This window comes from Staurois parvus, unplaced genomic scaffold (assembly GCF_062004578.1).
Source record: "Staurois parvus isolate SC_StPar_1 unplaced genomic scaffold, SC_StPar_1.0 ptg000104l, whole genome shotgun sequence".
In the NCBI taxonomy this organism is placed as follows: Eukaryota; Metazoa; Chordata; class Amphibia; order Anura; family Ranidae; genus Staurois; species Staurois parvus.
The window spans coordinates 5,101,407-5,123,484 of NW_028317900.1; the positions used below are offsets into that span (position 1 = coordinate 5,101,407).

General features: G+C 43.0%; 1 protein-coding gene across 1 annotated transcript in view; it reads right to left on the reverse strand.

Moving 5' to 3' along the window:
- AQR (aquarius intron-binding spliceosomal factor) overlaps positions 1 to 11,695 on the reverse strand; it is a 144,416-nt gene extending 132,721 nt beyond the window's left edge. The window contains exons 1-4 of the mRNA XM_089671280.1: positions 11,524 to 11,695; positions 2,706 to 2,762; positions 1,981 to 2,021; positions 1,827 to 1,862 (exon numbers count right to left, since the gene is read on the reverse strand). Coding sequence (XP_089527406.1) covers positions 1,827 to 1,862; positions 1,981 to 2,021; positions 2,706 to 2,762; positions 11,524 to 11,610 — 221 coding nt within the window. The 5' untranslated portion in view covers positions 11,611 to 11,695. The remainder of the gene's footprint in view (positions 1 to 1,826; positions 1,863 to 1,980; positions 2,022 to 2,705; positions 2,763 to 11,523) is intronic.
- Positions 11,696 to 22,078: the final 10,383 nt, after the last annotated feature.

Consider the following 22,078-nt stretch of genomic DNA (forward strand, 5'->3'; position numbering starts at 1 on the left):
CATCAAGCCTCAAGCCTCTTTCCCTGCTAGTTTGTTAATGCATCCATAGCAAAATGGTTTTGGATGAGACCTAGGTAGCTTCTTCCCACAATAACCACATTTCCTAGAGGAGCAAGAGCCCACGGGTACAGAAGGTGGTCTATCAGTCTATCAAGGGCCTCCTGGGTTCCGGTCGGGGATTCTAAAAGAGAAAAGGAACACCACTCGCAGTCTCTCTTTCTTCTTACCCTCCCCCAGGCTGCTGGGCTTTACCACACATTTAACTGGGGGGGGGGGGGGAATTGGGGCACCCACCCTGGAGCCAGACTGAGGCTTGGAGTGCATGCCTCCTCTTCCTGTTCTCTCTGCAAGCCAATGGTTACTGTGACCCTGTGGGGGAAAAAAAGAGACAGCAACCGGGCGACGTTTCAGCACATTTCAGTGGCGGTTTACACTTCCCTGTAACCGGAGGGCTGGTGACAAGTGGGGACGACCTATGAGAAGAAACAAGCCTGCAGGTTAGTTCAGCCCTCCCCGGCCTCCCTATGCCTGCTTCACAGGGGTACCATCCAACCCTCCCCGATCTTCCGGTCACAAAACAACAAACGTTCCGATGTGGAGAAAAACAAACAAACAATCAATACTGGAGGGCAAGGGGAAAGGAGGGGACTTATAACAGCTGTAAACTGATTGTGTTTCCTGTAGGGAGGAGCCCCTCGTCTCTCTCAGGTGTGCCTTCCTGGAAGGTGATAGGAGAAATCTGATTATTTTAAAGGGGGGGTGATTCTTTTCTATAGCCACTATACATACCTGCATGTTCCAGGTTTGGAACTCAAAGTATTGAAGCCAAAAGGTCAGATTAAAAATCAGACACTAGTACTTTTAGACACAGATCAGTATTGACAGCCCCATTCATTTTCTCAGGAAAGGTCTTCTTTAGATTGATATTTAGGGCTTGTTCACATTACATGTGGTGGGACTGGTTCGGACAGTTATTTACCCCACATGACAAGGCAAAATGCCTCATCTTCCTATCTGCCCAATTCACACCACTACATTGTGGTTGTATGAAGGCATTGTGCGGTGAAAAAAAAAAAAAGTATCGCACCTAAAATCACTAAAAATAGTGCAGGAACTATTTTCAAAATTGGTGCGACTCCAACAAAATTGCAAATTTGAAATGTTCCTTTCCCGACAACAGTCGCACTAGTGTGAACCAGGGCTAAAGGTCTGTTTCATTCCTATAAACAAAATATTTGTTTTACAAATAAACGTTTAAAAGTATAACTAAAGGCACTTTATTGAATGTCAGAGTGTATTGTTGCCTGTGCCCCCATTAGGAGGAATTGCCCTCTCTATTGTGCTCTTTACTGTTATCACTAAAACTGAAAGCAAATTCCAAATTTTGGATTGCCCCCAGAACAAGAATAGAAGGGGAAATCTTCCAATGTGGATGCTAGTTCTGGTGATCCAGGTGACAACCAGGGATTCTCTTACTTTGGAAGTAAAGGGAAATCTCAATGAGACAGAGATGGCAAAAACACACTGAGAGGGGATATAACCCTCTCTTGCTCTATCCAAAATGAAAAAATAAGGTTTTGCCTTTAGCTTTACTTTAATACACTTGTGACACAGGATTCCTAGATCACAACCGAATAATTTATTTTAAACCCTCTATAATAAAACTTCATATTTACTTTAAAGGGGAAGAGAAGTAATAAAAGGGATGTGTCAGTGCTATGACTGCACCGTAAAAAGAAAATGCAAGACAAGGAAGGGTCACATCTTTTCAGTGACAGTATATCACCCTGGCTATGAATTTCACAAGGCCTAGTCAATAAACTCACCTGAACTCCAACAGCATTATCTTCTTTATTGCAAACCTGTAAAGACAAATACAGCCATGAAAAAGTAAAAGACACAAAAATAGGCAAGAACATTCAGTTTTCTTTGTACAATGACAAAAACAAAAAAAAAAAGCAAAACAAAAAAACAACTTACTTTGACTTCACAATTTCTTTGGAGTAAATATCTTCTATCGCCTATAAAATATTCAGAAAATAGAATTAAAACTATATAAAAATTAAATCGCTGTACATTTCATTTAATGGTCAAATAAATTATGTAGGACTGTCTTTAAAAAGAGACTTCCAAGGAAACCTGTAGTGAGAGAAATATGTAGGCTGTCACTGGCCTCAAAACTTTCCAAGTCAATGACCCGCAGAAAGCATACAGTCTGAAGAAAGTGAGATTTCCTGACCTACATATTTGTTTCAAGTTACCGACTCAGGAACTATTATAGATCTGCACTAACATAACAGATATCTATAGCACTGAACAGTTATCTAGCATTTTCAAACAAAGAGTTAAGTAGCAGCCTATATGCTTTGTCAGAACAAGCTTCCTTTCAGACCATAAAAGTGTTCAAACTAATAGTCCTTAAAACAAAGTAAATACTTTGGGGAAAAAACAACTATAGTAGTATAATAATTCACAAACATCCATGTGAACTGCTTTACCCGCCAAAAGATATGGAAATATGTTGAATCAGCCTTGTGACACTGGATATCCTATCAGAAAGCATATCCAGGTTGCTGATCTCACTTTTGTCTATGGCATGAAAGACTTACCCCTAGCCTTTTGACTGGACAACAGCAACAAACTCAACGAATACAATAATATGTGGAATTTCTACACATATAAACAGTTGAGAAATTAAGCTTTACCTTAGGATCAAATGGTAGCTTGTTCTTTGAATGAGGAGCCCAATATGTTTTTGCCAACTGAAAAAAAAAAGAAAACAAAATTACACACACTTCCGTAATCAGCACTTGCAGTAATTATGATTTCATTCTGTTCACATGCAATATGCTTCAATATATTTGTGTGACTGCACAAAACTACACATATTTGATGGAATCTAAGAGAACAATGGAAAGAAGAGGTGATATACCTCTCTAACCCCAGACACTACTAAACAACTCGTTCACTCCCTCATCTCACGCCTGGATTACTGCAACTCCCTTCTCACCGGCCTATCCCAACACAGGCTATCCCCGCTTCAGTCTATCCTGAACTCAGCAGCCAGACTCATCCACCTTACCAGCCGATCCACTTCTGCCACCCCCCTCTGTCATTCCCTCCACTGGCTCCCGATTGCCCAACGCATCAAATTCAAACTACTAACACTGACATACAAAGCCATTCATAACGCTGCCCCAAACTAACTCACCGACCTGATACCCAATTACCACCCTACCCATAATCTTCGCTCCTCACAAGACCTCCTACTCTCTAGCTCCCTGGTCTCCACCTCCCACACCCAACTGCAGGACTTCTTCTGGACTTCCCCCATCCTCTGGAACTCACTACCCCAATCCATCAGACTGTCACCTACCCTCCTCAACTTTAGGCGCACCCTGAAAACCCATCTCATCAGGGAAGCCTACCCCACCCTCACCTAAATGCCGATCTCCTCCACTCCTCCTATTACTCCATCCCCCACAGCCACTTCCTCCTGTGCCACTATCCCCTCCCTCCTAGATTGTAAGCTCGAAAGAGCAGGGCCCTCAAACCCCTCATGTATTGTATTGTTACTGTATTGTCTCATGTTCTGTCCCCCACTATAATGTACAGCGCTGAGCAAACCTTTTGGCGCTATATAAATACTGTAAATTAATGATATGAAATTTCATAGGACTGCTTTTTGTTTTCCTTTAACCACTTGAGTACCATCCTGTAATACCTCTTCTTTATCAGGCCATAGTTCAGTTTTCAGCATTGTGATAATTGGACTGACAGTTACTCAGTCATGAAACATTGTACCCAATTATCTTGAGAAAATAGAGCTTCCTTTTGGTGGTATTTAATAACCACTGTTTTTTTTTTACACTGCAGCAGCAAGAGTGCAAGCCTCAGGACTTTGTAATGCACAGAACAGCTTGCAGAATTTAGTGTTCAGGAGTTAGCACCCCCTTATGGTGGTGGTTGGGGGCAAGTGCCCCTTAAAATGTTGGTGATCAGTAGTGAGTGTGTTTGTAGCCAGTGCTATTTCCTCCCTAACACTGGTGGTCAGTGTGCCCCTTTATTGTCCACAAGCCTCCTCTGTGCCACTTTAGTATGCTCAGTGGTGATCAGTGTACCTCCATTTTGTTGGTGGTCAATGGCAGCACTTTTCTTTAAATGGACTATACAGGAAAAGTTTCAACTGCAGAAAAATTAAGAGGCAGCAGAGGAGAAACGAGATGGGCTCTCAGATGTAAACACAAGATCTGTTAACATTTGTAAGGACTGATTGGTCATCACAGTCATCTCAAGTCACAGAGCTGCTCTGATTTACTGTGATGCGAATGACAGCTTAATTAGACATTTTACAGGCACAATGGCAGCCCATGCCATATGTCTGCAGTTTTATTTATTAATGGCACTCCAAAAGTACACATCCACCTCCCTGCTACTTTTTTCACAATACAGTAGTAGGGAGGTGGTAAAAGAAAATCCCTAGGCTATAAATTCAAAAAAGCAAGCATTCATCAGCACAGCCAGAACTCCTAGCCTGCCCACATGATCCAGGCAAGTAACTCAATGTATTGAAGTCAGAGAATCAGCAAGGTAGCCAGGGAACTAGCAATTCCAGAAAGTGAGATCAGCAATGGCCATGTACAAATTTCTGTCTGCACAAGTTTCTTGTAAGTTGATTAAATGCTAATAAAAAATGAATAGGAAAATACTGACTGAATACACGCAGGCTTGTGTGACCTGAAAAAACAAATACACTGAATATAAATAAAAGGCATTTTACAATGATGCATGAATATCATTTAGATCTACGCGGTCACTGTATCATACCCTCATGTCAACCTCATAAATTCTACTTGAGGTCCATTTCTCCCACAGGTCTTGTACATACGAGCTTCAGCTTGTATAAACGTAGTGGCTACTGCAGGCTTTACAAAGCATTTGTAAATCTTTCATCAAGTTACTCAGCTTTATTGAAGACTTTACAGCAACCTTTAGCTCCAGCTAAAAACAAATTGTAACCTTTTTAGTGCCACCAGTATTATGGTGGTGGCAGCAGGGGGTTCTACGCACACTCCCAGGGAGTGTATGCACACCGCACAAGCCGACTGTCAGCTTTCTAATGAACGCATTCCGGCATCTGTACAGCCACTGTATTAACTTTCTGTGACCCGCACTCCAGAGTGTGCCCACCCTGGCACAATTTTCTCCTCCATGCTTCCAGGGCTCTGCAGTCCTACCTGGCGGGTGTTGCTTGATGGTGGTGAGGGAAACCAGCAAAAGTCTGTTTGCTGATCTCCCTTGAGATCTCCACTTCAATGAACCCCAAAGTAACGTGTAAAATGTCACTTCCAGTTTCTGGTGTCCCTTTCCCTTGCAGCCAGGGAAGAAACTAACAGTGCATGATCTGTGTACCTTTAGCTTCAACGGAGGGCAGGTGAGACATCGGGGGGGGGGGGGAATCCCTTTGATTCTCTCTCTCCCATGGAAGCACTGTGAAAGTGAGCGCTGTGCTGCTACTGCAGCCTCTGTCTCTTGCTGAGTCAAGACATACAATCAAGGCTGTGACTACACAAATTTAACTGCAGAATGTGATTGCTGATTTAAATGAGGCAGTTCACATCTCAACATTGTGTTATAAAAAATGAGGCACGTTCAATAATTTATATATTTGCCTGTATTTTTCTGGCTCATTGAAGTCTATGGAAGCGCATAAAACCACATGAAAACTCATGAAAAACACATGAAAAATGCACATAGAACTCACTAAAAACACGCGTTAAAGAATAACTCCACTTTTGTTGAAACAAACATTCCACTGGGTGATCTATGTACATTGCAGGGATTTTAACAAACATTTGTTGTAGATTCCAACCTTTTGTTATTCTGAAGAAATAGCTGTTTGTTTGCGTCCATGTGCAAAATTAATCTAATGGGAGGGATTTCATAATTATCGAATAGCTGCTGCACTTACAGGGCTCTAATGAGGAAAGTTGCAGCGTCTACATCCCTTTAGACATGATTTCCCATTGGGAGCATCTCACTGAAAATTAAATTTTTTGTTGCAGGTGATCCCCAAAATATGACTTCTATCTTAGTGCAGACTTTTGGGAAAATCAGTAAGCAGCAGAAAATTACATCTTGTATTGCATTTTACAGAAAATTACAGGGCTGCAGACTAAAAAGGAAAGGTTATTTTTTAAGAACATTAATTTATTATATGACTATTGAATATGTGATTTTTTTTTCGCTATTTTTTTTCCCACGAAAGAGGAGTTACCTTTTAAAAGAACATAAACAAAACACAAAGAAAAATGCATGACAGCAGACGTGAACAGGTGTGAATGCGGCCTTAATGTGGAATGTACTTTATTTCTCAAACAACATTAAAGCCTCATTCACACCATGATGCAGAGACGTGAGTTTTTCTGCATGCGTTTTGCAAGGGCACAAAGAAAACAATTGTTCTCTATTTGCCCTGTTCACACCATAACACTAGTATCACGTGCAGAATTTTTCTGCATAGGAATCTGCAATGTGTATAAAACTCACTGAAACGTGTATATAAACGGATGTAAACTCGTAACCAGAAAAACTGATAGTAAAAGCATGCCAATTTCACTTGTGAGACATGAGTTTACATCTGTTTTTATATACTTTTCAATGAGTATGGTGTGAACAAGGCCTAAAGGACTCACTTATTATAGCATGTTACACCCGTATTTAGGAAGTAACATGTACCAGGTTACTGTTACGCACCAAAATGCATGATTCCAAAGTACCATACAACAATGTAAAGAATAGGTAGATGTGAGCGCCCAAAAAAACTAAATAAGAAGAGAAACTGAATTAAAATTAAAAGCAGCCAAGCACAAGGTAACCAAGAAAACCTCAAAAAAATATGCCGTCCAAAGATAAAAGATGGCCGCCAGAGCTCCTCGTTGCTAACGGCCATCTTTTATCTCTGGACAGTTAGTCCACATGGTTTTTACATGCCCTACTGTTTGTTTTAACCTGGATTTTTTGCAATAAATGTTTACAAAGTTACTACACTATGGGCATCCTTTTGCTTTGACTCCAATGAGGAGTTTCTGATTCACAGCCATCCTAACATCCAGAGAGGGAGCCTCCACTAAATACAGAGGACTGCACCCACCTATCCCATAAAAGGGAACTCTGGATGACCTTGATACCAGTGAATCCACACCTCAGAATCCATCCACCCATAGAGGAAAGGCTTAGGATTCCTACCATCATCCCATGATAACCATTTGATGACATCAAAATTAATTACTAACGTGCATTTACGTTTGCTTTCTGGTGAGTGCGCATTGCTTATACACCTATATGTACATCCACCGGGTTTACATGCTAACTTATAGACATTATTTTGATCTTGGTGCCGCACATCACTTTATTCCACAATGCCATACGTTTCAGTTTGGCACAATTTAAAAAACAAAAAGTTATGCTTTGCTTTTGGGTGATTTTCACCTTTAGGGCAGCCCACTGAAACGAATAGGCTGCCCTAAAGGCAACAAGGAAACCGTGTGCACACTGTTGTACCCAGATATGAGTAAACAGAGCTTTCAAGTATATACTTTTGCAGTGAAATTTGGGAACCCCCAATGATGATGTGTGTCACACAGAATACCTACAACTTATCAGAAGGAACCTGCCAGCCAGCTGCTTCTTCCCTTCGGTTCAGCAATGAAGAGGGAGTCGGCCCAAAGTGCTGATCTGTGCCTGGTCAGCTAAGCTCTGTGCACATTGTAGCACACATATTTATAGGGCACAAAAATGGCAACATTCCTGCAACAAATTGCAATTTGTTATTTTCCAGTCTGTGGCAGAAATGTGACACATCCTCTTCAATACACCACACGTTTATTTAATGCATCACGTGTGTCAACAAATGTCATGAAAATAATTGTTTACTGGTGCGTTATGTGATGTCCTGTGTGAAACACCTCACCATTGAAGGGCTCCACACATACTAAAGTGTAAGGCAAAGCTTTCTTTTTCAATTTTGGATAGTGGAGAGGGAATAGAACTGTCAGTTTGTATTGCTGTTTGTGCTCCCATTAGAAAGATTCACCCTCTCTATTTAGTACTCCTGCAGGGCTGCGCAAAATCATATTTGTGATTGCATTTACAGGTAGGGGGCGCACATGCGCCGCCCTACCTGCGCCACCGTTGGCGGCTAGGGATGTCAATCACCAGGTCCCGGCCGGAGATTTCCCGCCGGCACTCCCAGGGGAAAGCTGACAGGGGAGAGACCTGTGTGTAAACAACACAAGTCTCTGTCCTGCCAGCAAGGACATGCTGCTTTTTATTTCTCTGCAGAGCAGAAGTACAAAGCAGCATGTCTCCGTAGTAAAACAGCACACAGAGCACATAGTAAAACACACAGTTAACCCTTTGATCGCCCCAAATGTTAACCCCTTCCTGCCCAGTGTCATTAGTACAGTGTCAGTGCTTTTTATTAGCACTGATCACTGTATTAGTGTCACTGGGGATGTCAGTGGCAGTTAGTTCCCACCCAGTGTCAGAATGCCTGCCACAGTTCCGCTATAAGTTGCTGATCGCCGCCATTACTAGTATAAAAAAAAATAAAAATGCCAGCACATATACTATAACTTTCATGTAAACCAAATAATTTACATGTATTAGGATTTTTTTTTTTTTTAGCAAAGACATGTAGCAGAATACATTTTGGCCGAAATTTGATTTTTTACAATTTTTATTGAATATGTTTAATAGTAAAAAGTCAAAAATATAAGTTTTTTTGGTCGGTCTTTTTTTTTTTTTTTATAGTAGGGGTGCTGTCAGTCAACATGAAAATAAGCACTGACACAGGTGCCAAAAATAACCTCACCCCCTTGCCGCAGCCTTACCTGAGCAACCACAGAACAATCCCGGCGCTGGGCAAAGATAAGTGAAGGAAAGATGGCCTCCACTCCACTATGCCCTTGGAGGAACGGAGAAATGTCACTTCCTGAGCCTTGTAAAGAAAGCCATTTTTTTTAAACCACTAGATCAATGCTTTTTTGATCTAATGCTTACATCATAGAGGAGAGATGTGGAGTCTTATTGAACCCATATCTCTTCATAAAGAGGACCTGTCACTAATTATTTCTATCACAGGGGATGCATGCATTCCTTGTCATAGGAATAAAAGTGATAACATTTTTTTTTAAAGTGACAGTGTAAAAAAAAAAAAAAAAAAAAAAAACTAAAATTAAAAAAAAAAAAGCTTAAAGTGCCCCATCCTCCTGTGCACGCACGTAATGGTGGTGAACGCATACGTAGGCCACGCCCACATATGTAAACTGTGTTCAAACCACACATGTGAGGTATCGCTGCGAACGTCAGAGCAAGAGCAATAATTCTACCACTAGATCCCCTCTGTAACCTTACACTGGTAACCTGTAGACATTCTTAAAAAGTCACTTATGGAGATTTTTAAGTACCGCAGTTTGCCGCCATTCCACGAGTGTGCGCAATTTTAAAGCATGGGTAACTTTACTCGCCGTAACATCCTCTTTCATATTTTATAAAAAATTGGGGTATATAATGCCTTTATTTTTTAATCATAAAAGTGTATTTTTTTGCAAAAAATATATAATTTTTAAAAATTATCCATTTCGGTTTTTGGCCAAGTGCATCCTGAATTTTCATTTTCAGCACCTGAATTTTCATTTTGGTGCACCACTAGCTTATAGCGGGGAATAAAAATGCACAGGTGATCAAACACCACCGAAAGAAAGCTCAATTTGTGGGGGAAAAAAAAAAGAACATACATTTCATTTATGTACAGCGTTGCATGACCGCGCAATTGTCAGTTAAAGTAATGCAGCTGTCAGGGCTCCAGGTATGACCAAAAGCTTTGTGGGCTAACACAGGGAAATGCAGGCTCAAGTATGGTGTAAACAATATAATTTATTAGAAGCTTTACAAAAATATAAACGCACAATATAAACAAAACCAAACCTCCAACTGATAACGGAAAGTACAAGAACACAGACAAGAGTAGTCAGGGCTAGTGAGGTGGAGTGGTCAGGCAGGCCGGGTCAGGAACCATCAGGCAGACAAAGGTACAAAGGAGCAGGCAGAAGAGTGGTCAGGAATAGCCAAGGTCGGTGCAGGCAGAGTTCTATCAATGTCAGGAGTCAAGCAGAGGGATCAGGAAGACAGACGACAAGATCAGGCACGGGGGCTCATAGGAACAATACACCAAGGCACTAATTGCAGGCCTGATCCTGCTTAAATACACCTCCTGCAATCAGCCTCAGGTGATGGCTTGACTGCAGGAGTGAGATTCTGGCTGCTGAGAGAACCTGGTACTGCAGCCCACAAGGCAGGTGAGTCCCACCACCAGTGGCGAATCCATTCCTGACAGCAGCGTTGTATTGCAAAAAATGGCCTAGTCAGGAAAGGGGGTAAATCCTCGGGGGGGGTAAATCCTCGGGGGGGGGGGGGCAAGTGGTTAAGTCACAAGTTTCCTGAAAGTTCTGCATGCTGCATCATTTGTGCGCTGTCATTAAACACACAACCTAATAGAAGGGCTATGAGAAACCGCAGGTTAGCTGCATGAATCCGGCGGGTCCACTCGTGCCGTGACCAAAATGCAGCCCGGCAGGGTGAAATCAGGCTAATAAGCTTTGCCTTTAGGCCCCATTCACACTATAATGTATGAATGCAGGAATATCGCATTTGCACGCTTTTTCTTTTACGCACACACTGCACAAATGGGTTGGGTGCTATTAAAGCTGAGTTCACACTTGTGCAGGTCGGGAACATTCGCAAAATTGAATGCGTTTTCAACCTGCAGGTAATATTAGTGATCGCACGGGTCTGTCATTCATTCTCAATGGCATCTCAATGCTTTGGCAAACGTGGTGCCTTTTTGCACGAGCTCTAAATTGGTGTGGAGATCCAGGGACTTCATTCCCTACGTTTCAGCAGTAGGGTGGCCCATTGAAATGAATGGACTGTCTACACACAGGACGCAGAGCTGTGAACTTAGCTCCCCGGTCACACTGATCCTACTTTGGAGTCACATGACTACCAGTGAAGACGCACAGCTTCAACGTCGGACGTTGTTCCGATTTGAGGTGCGACACTCAAGACACAGATGTCTATGCAAGTCGCACCGGAAGTATTGCATGCACTACTATAGAAATCAGTGCAGCTCCGACCAAGACAGAATCGCAATGATATGACCGCTGTAATTGTGGACAATAGGGTGCCACTTGCCATGCGATTTGCCAGTTGCATGTCATGGGAAATCACAAGCACAGTTGCACCCAGTGTGTCCGGGGTCCCGATCCATAGCACCACAAGTGCAACACACGGTTTTCCACTTTTTTTTCACAAACGCGCACACAATCTCCACATGTTACGTGTTCACAAAACGCAACAGTGTGAACACCGCCTCAGGTGTACAGTAATGTCCTGTGTGGAGAACACCCCCCATAGAGGAGCACACAGGGCTCGGCACTCACACTCCTCCAAGCCTCTCACCTGAGTGACAAACTCGGCGTTCATCTGGGTCACTGTAGGAGTCGCCATTTTCCTGGCTGGCGGCTGTCCTCCCGGTCTGGTCTCCATAGTGACACCTCACAGACCCAAACCTCGTGTACCACAGAACCATGCAACCCGCTACACCAGCACCGGAACCGATCACAAGGATGTGACGTGAAAATAGAGTGACAAAACATAGAGGAAGCACTGTAGAGGAATCCTGTGTCCTCAGAAGAGGCGCCATATTTGTGGAGCCAGTAGCTCCTGTGTTGATAAATGGTCCTTGTGTCATATAATGCCTGAATATAGAAGGAGAACTGCTGCTGCTGCTTCTTATTGTGACTGACCCGGGAAAGCCTATCCATATCCCTTCCAGCACCTAGCATAGCATGCTGAGCCTTGTAGTTCCACAACTGGACCACCACTGCTGAATTATGTCTGCCCCACACACACATGGCCTTCTCGCCTAAGGGTAAAACAAATCCTAATGTCTAAGCACAATTTTGGAACGTTGACACGTGTTAGAAAAACCTTACATATCATCACAACTACTTTGTACATCCAGGTGAATTATACCGTGGTTTTTTTCAGGACCAGTCGGGCTTTCATTTGGTGGTAAATGATAATGGATATCTGCTGATTTTTATTTATTATCAAAGGAAAACTAGCCCAAAATAGTAAAAAAAAAATCATTTTTTTAAATTTAGCTGTGAGTTTCTTGTTACTACCATAACCTACCACCAAAGAACAACACAAAATAGATATTCCAGCTGCTTACGATCGCAGCGATACCACATATGTGTATGGTATTTGTTACTTGCACCTGTACTACAGCCCAGAAATAAAAGTGCACATTTTGGTTTTTTTTTTTTAACTAAAACACATTGATACTAACTGACACTGATACCAATTAAAAAAAAAAAAAAAAAAAAAATCCTGACCTTTGACCCTGACCCAAACACTAACCTTGGCACTGATCAAACCTTGATCTAGGTATTTTTTCTTTATTTAATATTTATTTTATTTATTTTATTAACAACAGTTGTTTTTTTTTCTCTATGCAAGGAGAGAGAGAGATACAATGTTTCACATTCCTCTATTCAGAGAGGAAAGAAAAACAAGGGGGGCGGCTTACAGTGACTAATCACTGGGATAGCCAATCAGAGGCTATCACAGCGATCATGTGACCCAGAATCTGGAGTCCCGGGCCCCGAACGTTAGAACGGGACCCGGGGCTCTCAGTGACACCCCGGTCTTTGTGCTGGGAGCAAGCTGCACTCCTAGTACCAAAACAGGTATGTAAATATGCTGCCCCATGGAAAAAAAGCCCAGTTCTGTGAGGCCGCAGATTTGTGTGATGTCGGCAGGAAGGGGTTAAAGCAGAACGCCAGGCATGGCATTTTATAGGCTACAACTAAAGGCAAACTTTTTTTCCCATTTTGGATAGAGTAAGGGAGGGTTCTAACCCCTGAAAGTCTTTTGTTTTCTCTTGTCTGCCCCATTGCGGAGGTTTCCCTTCATTTCCTGTCCCATAGCCAAAACAGGAAGTGAGAGGAAATCCCTGTAAAGGGAGTGAGCTGAAAGGAAGATTTCCCCTCCATTCCTGTTCTGGGGACGACACAAAATGTGGAATTTTCTTTTACTTTCATTGATAATGGTAACCAGGACAGATAGGGTGAATCTCCCTCATGGAGGCACAGATAGGAATACAAGCTGACAGGGGTTCTAACCTCTCTCCACAAACCAGAACAAAGAAAAAGCTTTGCCTTTAGTTATCATTTACCTACATTGTTTCAGATGGGCTCAGTGTAAGTATGCGTATTCTATACCTGGGGGATCACTGTGGAAGTGCAGGATCGCTGTAGTAGTCACCAGATTACTGCAGGCTTCCAGATCCCATGATGATGCCCTTCTACAAAGGGGTGACTTTCCCGGCTTGGATGCCATTCACAGAATGCCTTGTATTTTTCTCAATGAATACAAAGTGTTCTCTGATTGGAGCTGGGACAGTGATGTCATAATCACCACTGCGTTCATATCAGAGAATACATTGCATTAATTGAGATAAATACAAGGCGTTCTGGCAATGACATAATGTATATTTCTTAATTTAAAAAAAACATGGAAGTATATGTTATATTTTGTAAAGTCTTCCTATTTTATTTATTACAGGTACTTATATAGCGCCGTCAATTTACACAGCACTTTACATACTGTATATGTATATTGTACATCAGTCCCTATCCCTCAAGGGGCGTACAGTCTAAGGTCCCTAACTTACATTCATACATACACATACTAGGGCCAATTTAGACAGGAGCCAGTTAACCTACCAGCATGTCTTTGGAGGATGGGAGGAAACCAGAGTACCCGGAGGAAACCCACGCAGGCACAGGGAGAACATACAAACTCCAGGCAGGTGGTGCTGTGGTTGGGATTTGAACCAATGACCCTAGTACTGCCAGGCGGAAGTGCTAACCATTTAGTCACTGTGCTGCCCATGTGTGCCAAGCAAATCATCCCGTGTTCACTATGCAGCAGGGCAGCTGCTCAGCACAGGAGTGGGAAGACTTCAGCCATCACTGTTGTAGCACAGACTACTACAGTGATCCCACAGGTACAGCCCAGGGGCGGACTGACAACTCATGGGGCCCCCGGGCAATAGGGGATCATGGGGCCCTTGTGTCCTTGCCCAAATTCAAAAAAGCCTATGAAAAAGGTACCAGGGGCATCTCATGGGGCCCCCTACTGACCCCGGGCCCTCAGGCAGTGCCCGAGTTTCCAAATGGTCAGTCCACCCCTGGTATAGCCTATGCATTGTTCCATTGATTCAAGGTCGAACTACCGTATTTTTCGCCGTATAAGACGCACCTGACCATAAGACGCACCTAGGTTTTAGAGGCAGAAAGAAGGAAAAAAAAAATTCTGAACTAATGGACTGCAGACACAGTACAGGAGATGACCAGAGACTGCGGACAGCACAGGGATGACCAGAGACTGCGGACAGCACAGGGATGACCAGAGACTGCGGACAGCACAGGGATGACCAGAGACTGCGGACAGCACAGGGATGACCAGAGACTGCGGACAGCACAGGGATGACCAGAGACTGCGGACAGTACAGATGACTGCTGACCTTTGGGGAGGTGGGGAGCGGGTACCTGAATTTGACAGGTACCCGCTCTTACTTCCGCAGAGTTTTTGTTTGATCTTACCTGTTCCTCGATCCAGCCGCGCGCTGTCTTCCCGGCTTCTGTAATGGCGCTCGGCATGACAGCCGGGTGCCCAGTGCGCATGAGCGAGAAGCACTTGTGCTTTGTGATTGGTCCGGCGGCTTCTGGGATCTGTCATGTGTCCCAGGTACCGCCTTACCATTCACAAAAAGCACCGCTTCTTGCGCATGCGCACTTGGCACCCGGCTGTCATGCCCAGTGCCCACACTACAGAAGCCGGGAAGACAGCACGCCGCTGGATAGAGGAACAGGTAAGGTCCCGCTGCAGAGCTGAGCGGCCGGCCCGGTATTCTGACATGGCCGCGGTGGAAATACCGGACCGGCTGCTCCATATTCGCTCCATAAGACGCACTGACATTTCCCCCCCAGTTTTGGGGAAGAAAAAGCGCGTCTTATATGGCGAAAAATACGGTAATGCAACTATGCTATAAAATCCATGCCTGGAGTTCAGCTTTAATAATTCCTTTCTAAAGCAAACCTGTCATGAGCAACTGAAAGTACCTCATCTGTATACTTGGGGATCTATTTATACATTTAATATAAATAAATTAAAGTGGAACTTTAGACAGAAAATGAAGTCCTGCTAGATCACTTCATGCTGGTCCCCTTTGCAGGTATACCTATGAAGAAACATTAAGGCTCCATGCACACTAGCATTTTTATAAGCTCAAAAAACACTGGATAATAAATGCTGGTAATAGTGTTTTAATAGTGTTCAGAAGCATTAGCGCTTTATTAGGGTTATTACAGTACAGGTTGGGGGAAACAAAAGCTAGAAAAAAGCTATTAGGAGCATTTAGCGTTTTTTTTTCTGCTGGAAAAATGCCCCAAAAAACTCTACAAAAATATTTTTTTCTGCTCCGAGATGCTGAAGCTCAAAAAATGCTAATAGCCTAAAGTAGTGTGCATGGACACTCAGAATAACACTATTTAGCTTCTAGGAGCATAAAAAAAAATATGCTGATAATAGCTTCTAGGAGCAGAAAAAAACGCTAGTGTGCATGAAGCCTAAAAATAAGTGCCTGTACTGTTTAAATCCATTAATACTGTCCCACCCTGCTCTTTACATGCTCAGTTGCTCTCTATTTTTTGACACTGTCCTGAATTTGTAGAGGTTGATTTGCTGACAGCCTAAATACAGGTATACCTCGGTTTACGAACGCCTCTGTTAACGTAATTTTCGGTTTAGGAATGAAAATCCATTGAAAATAATGCCTTGGTTTACAAATTTTTTTGCAATACGAAGCAGGGGCGGACTGACAACTTATGGGGCCCCTGGGCAAGAGGGGATTATGGGGCCCCTGTGTCCTTGCCCAAACTCAAAAAAGCCTATGAAAAAAGTACCAGGGGGATCTCATGGGGCCCCCTACTGACCCCGGGCCCTCGTGCGGTGCCCGAGTTTCCAAATGGTCAGTCTGCCCCCGATACGAAGTGTATGTCAGTGCCGATTTTTTAATGCTTTTTTTTTCTTATCTATAGCTCACAGAATTAACTGTCATTTTCCATGGGGATAAAGGATACTTTGTTTCTTTTATCTTGAGAAACAAACTAAAAGGAAACATTGTTTCTTTTAACCTGGGGAATTAAACTAAAAGGAAACTTTCTTTTTTCACCTGGGGGAAAGTGACAGCTGATTCTCTGAGCTATAGTGAAGAAAAAAAAAAGACAGTAATTAAATTTAAAAACCAGCAATGACCTATAGTGACAGCAACTTTTTTTTTACTTTTTTCCTGACCTCCAGAACGGATTAATTGGTTTTCAGTGCATTCCTATGGGAAACCACGTATTGGTTTATAAAACGTCCCGGACAACGCATTAAATTCGTAAACTGAGGTACACCTGTATTTACTGCTGCTCAGAGACTGTCTGCTTCAACAAAATGGCGACCTCCAAGAAGAAACAGAAACAATGCTGGAGGCACAGCACACACTCATATTGGTTGCATAATTATTAATGTGGAATGTATGTTCCTTGCTAAAGAACATTATTTTTGACTTTTGGGTAAAGTTCAAGTATTACTGAAGGCAAAACTTTTTTTTTTTTAGTTTTGGATAGAGGGGAGATGGATTAGAACACCTGTCAGTTTTTATTGCTGTCTGTGTCTCTGTTACGGGGATTCATCCTATTTGTTTTGTTTATTATCATTGAAAGTGAAATTAAAAGAAAATCCATAATTTTGAGTTGTCCAGATGGGCAGATGAATGAAAGGTCTGCCTCCACCATTCATAGACTGTTTTTCATTGTGGGAGGGGATAGTACAGCTTTTATGAATGGAGCAGAGGGAGGGTCTAGTTACCTATCAGACTACACATGCTAAAGAAGAAGAAGAAAAAAAGAAGAAGAAAAAGACTGCCCTGTGACTGCTCTGTACTGCGCTATGGAATGTACAGGTGTCACTGAATGGCGGCTCCGTGCTTTATTCTAAAGTCCGCTATTATATTTTATATGAAAAAGTCTTGCGGTTGCAACAAATGTATCCATTTGTATCCAAATAACATCTGTATGGATACATTTGTTGCAACCGCAAGACTTATTCATATAGCGGACTAGAATTCTTCTTCTTGCTGTCACATTGTATGGTGCGCTCCCCTGTCTCTGCAAGGGAAAGAAGTTATGGGGTTAATGCCGGCCAAAGATGGGACGAAAATCGGCCGTTTATTTTTAACGTTGGTGGTAACGTCGGCCGATCGAACAACCGGTTTTTTTTTGGGTTTTTTTTTTTTAAACGGCCGATGTTTGACCCTTCTATGGCCTGCATTAATCCAGCTGGCAATTTTAGGATTTTCACCACTGAAAAAAATTTGGAGGACACATTTTGTGCACAAAGTGGTTTATATACAGAGTATATGTAAGTGCAATACTCTGTGGAGCAAGAGCCGCATAAGCTGATGCCGCCTCTGTAGCGCTGGCTTTTGACCCATGCAGATACCACCTGCACTCCACTTCTGATCCTGGGCGAACGATCTCCAGAATGGTGCCAGCAGCAGGAATTAGGATCTTCAGGTCAGTGTGAAGCAATACACAGGGCATAATAGTATAGGGCCACTTTCACATTTGTGCGCTGCAGGTTTCCCACACCTTGGGTGCAGTGCACCTGCAACTTTCCCGCCAGTTTGCTGCACTTAGCCATAGACTTCTATTATATCCTGCGGCTTTGGTACCCTATCTGAAAGCGCACCAAAACATCTGAATGCAGGAGTGCACCTGCAGTATGTAATAGAAGTTTATGACAAAGCTCAGCTAGCCCAGGCAAGTCGCAGATGCACTGTGCTGCACCTACAGTACAGGTAAACTGCAGCGCATCAGTGAGAAAGCAGACTTATAGGGGACTCAGAACAGTAAAGGATCATTTACGCACATTTTCAGGTTGGGGGGGGGGTGGTAAAACCCCATAGTTAAGACGTGTTTTTATCACCCCCATTCTAACCGCACCCCCGTTAGTTGCAGTGGCCAGGGGATATACATTTTGCAGTTTCTGGGGTTATATGCTCCGCAATTGCCCTGCAGCCTTGTGTTGTACGGAAAACAAGAGGTTAAAGCAGGAAGTCTTGTGTTGCTTTCTCACTCCTTTAACTCCTTGGACCCCACTTCTGCACGCAGTTGCAGGGCGCTTGCAGAGTGGCCCCATTTACTTGAATGGGTCGCAGTTGATGGGAGGTAGAACCCACCAAAAGCAACAGGGAGTTTAATTCCTGTGGCATGTGTACACTTTTGGCTGCTTCCTCAGCAGCTAAAGGGGGTAGGAATTGCGGGTGACTCAACCACCCCCAATTTTACATGTGAATGAGTCCTGGGGGTGCTGCTGCAGAATTCAACTAAGGGCTCATTCACAAGTGCAGCAGGCACTAGCTGCTCCTTTAAAAAGCGATCCATGTGTGTGTTTGACCGGTGGTGAGGATGCAATATGTTTCAAATTGCATGACAAGTCGCACCCTATTGTCCACAATGGAACCGTTCAAATCAGAAATAAAGGTTCCTGTGCTATTTTTTGTGATTTCAGGTGCGACTTGCATAGACATCTGTGCATGAAGTCTCAGAGATGTCAGTGTGACTTCAGGTGCAACTTGGCTGACATGAGGCTTTGAAATCGTGCAACTTCAAGTGAAGGCGTATGACATCAAATTTGGATTTAGTGTGGTTCACACTGAATGCGACTTTGAAATCACACCACTTCACTTGTGGCATGATTTCAAAGCCGCAGATCAGTGTGATTTGTACCTCTGATTTCACTGTGGTTTGCAAATTGATTTAATTGAAGTCAATGCAAGACGCAATGAATTTGGAAAAAGTAGCACAAGAACTTTGAAATCACGCTACTTCAGATCGCATTGATTAGGACACTGCCTTATAAATCTATTAGACTTCAGGTGCGATTTGTAAATCGCATGTCGCACCGTTATGAACCAGCGGAACTAAACCCATCGATTTCAGTGTTTTAACTGTCACATTTGTTTTGGTTCTCAACCAAACTGTCAAACCATCAAATGGCTGGTGTTATAACTGATCATATGTGCAGCACCATGGCAACTGCAGATAAAACATACAGCTTCCTTGGCTGTAAAGAATAGGACAGTTTAGTTCCACTTTAAAGCGGAACTAAACACACCGATTTAACAGTTTCAAAAACCAGTTCCATTCCCACCACGTGCCAGGAATGCTAACTTCCACATTTGTTTGTGTTCTCAACCAAACTGTCAAACCATCAAATGGCTGGTGTCCAGGGGCGGACTGACCATTTGGAAACTCGGGCACTGCCCGAGGTCGGTAGGGGGCCACATGAGACACCCCTGGTACCTTTTTCATAGGCTTTTTTGAGTTTGGGCAAGAACATTAGGGCCCCATGATCCCCTATTGCCCGAGGGCCCCCATGAGTGGTCAGTCCGCCCCTGCTGGTGTCATAACTGATCAAATGTGCAGCACCCAGGGGCGGACTGACTATTTGGAAAGTCGGGCACTGCCAGAGGGCCCGGGGTCAGTAGGGGGCCCCATGAGATGCCCCTGGTACTTTTTTCAGTTTGGGCAAGGACACAGGGGCCCCATGACCCCCTATTGTCCGGGGGCCCCATGAGTTGTCAGTCCGCCCCTGGCAGCACCACAACAGTTGAAGATCAAACAGATGGCAGCTTCCTTGGCTGAAACCGATGGGAGGGTTTAGTTCCACTTTAAGCTGTCAGTTGATTTAAAAAACTTGAAGCCAACAGACAAAGATTAAAGCAGAGCAACTGTCTGCATAGCAATCACCAGTAAATGTACATGATACCAGGTGGTGTGTATTGGTATTCTATTTTTTTTTTTTTAGTGTGAGCTACAGAAGTACAGTGTACATGCAATGATAATACATCCCTTGTTTAAAGTCAATTACGAGGGTATAACCAAGGAATGTGCTGATGTGAGTTGGGTGTAACTTCACCCTTTTGAGAAGGTGTTCACAGTCCACTGAACTAGGACGTTGTTCATGAGACGTTGTTCATAGACATCTGTGCATGAAGTTGCAGAGATGTCAGTGCGACTTGGATGATATGCGGCTTTGAAATCGTTCGACTTCAAGTGAAGGCGCTTGACTTCAAAGTCGGATTCAAGTGAAGGCGTATGACATCAAATTTGGATTTAGTGTGGTTCACACTGAATGCGACTTTGAAATCACACTACTTCACTTGACGTAGCATGATTTCAAAGCCGCAGATTTGTAATTGTAATTTGTAATTGTAATCGTGCAATTTGTACCTCCGATTTCACTGCGGCTTCTGACTTCATTTAACTGAAGTCAAAGCAAGACGCAATGAAATCGGAAAAAGTAGTACAGGAACTATTTTTGAAATCATGCTACTACAAATTGCACTGATTAACACACTGTTCTAGCAATCTATTAGATGCGACTTCAAGTGCGATTTGTAAATCGCATGTCGCACCGGTGTGAACCAACAGAACTAAACCCATCGATTTCAGAGTTTTAACTGTCACATTTGCTTGGGTTCTCAACAAAACTGTCAAATCATCAAATGGCTGGTCTTATAACTGATCATATGTGCAGCACTATGGCAACTGCAGATAAAACATTCAGCTTCCTTGGCTGTAAGGAATAGAACAATTTAGTTCCATTTTAAAGCGGAACTAAACACATCGATTTTCAAAAACCAGTTCCATTCCCACCATGTGCCAGGAATGCTAACTTCCACATTTTCTTGTGTTCTCAACCAAACTGTCAAACCATCAAATGGCTGGTGTCATAACTGATTACATGTGCAACACCATGGCAGTTGAATATCAAAGAGATGGCAGCTTCCTTGGCTGAAAACGATAGGAGGGTTTAGTTCCACTTTAAACTGTCAGTAGATTTAAAAAACTTATAGCCAACAGACTTCCTACTTTCTAGCTCCCTGGTCTCCACCTCCCACGCCCGACTGCAGGACTTCTCCAGGACTTCCCCCATCCTCTAGAACTCACTACCCCAATCCATCAGACTGTCACCTACCCTCCTCACCTTTAGGCGCACCCTGAAAACCCATCTCTTCAGGGAAGCCTACCCCGCCCTCACCTAACAGCCGATCTCCTCCACTCCTCCTATTACTCCATCCCCCACAGCCACTTCCTCCTGTACCACTATCCCCTCCCTCCTAGATTGTAAGCTCGAAAGAGCAGGGCCCTTGAACCCCTCGTGTATTGTTTTGTTACTGTATTGTCATGTTCTGTCCCCCACTATAATGTACAGCGCTGGGCAAACCTTTTAGCGCTATATAAATATTGTATAATAATAATAATATAAAGATTAAAGCAGAGCAACTATCTGCATGGCAATCACCAGTAAATGTACATGATACCAGGTGGTGTGTATTGGTATTCTATTGTTTTTTGTTTTTTTTTAGTGTGAGCTACAGAAGTACTGTACATGCAATGATAATACCATCCCTTGTTTAAAACCAATTACGAGGGTATAACCAAGGAATGTGAGGATGTGAGAGAGTTGGGTGTAACTTCATCCTTTTGGGAATGTGTCCACAGTCCACTGAAATAGGACGTTGTTCATGAGAATCCTCATTTTCTGGTACAAGTCCAAACATTATAATTTTTTTTCCTTCCAAACAAAACATAAAAACAAAAGGCAGATATAGGTATACATGTTGTAAAGAAAATCAGTTTACAAAATAAATATTGACCTCCTACTGAATACTAGCTGCCTGTTTGTCTCTGGTTTTTAGTCCTCGGGCCTCGTGCACACAGGACCTTAAAAAAAAAAACTCTCCTAGAAGCTTTCCTCTTGGCAGAAGAGTTTTTGCAGGAAAAACACCTATAGACGTATCTAAAGCTTTAAGTATTTAGGCATG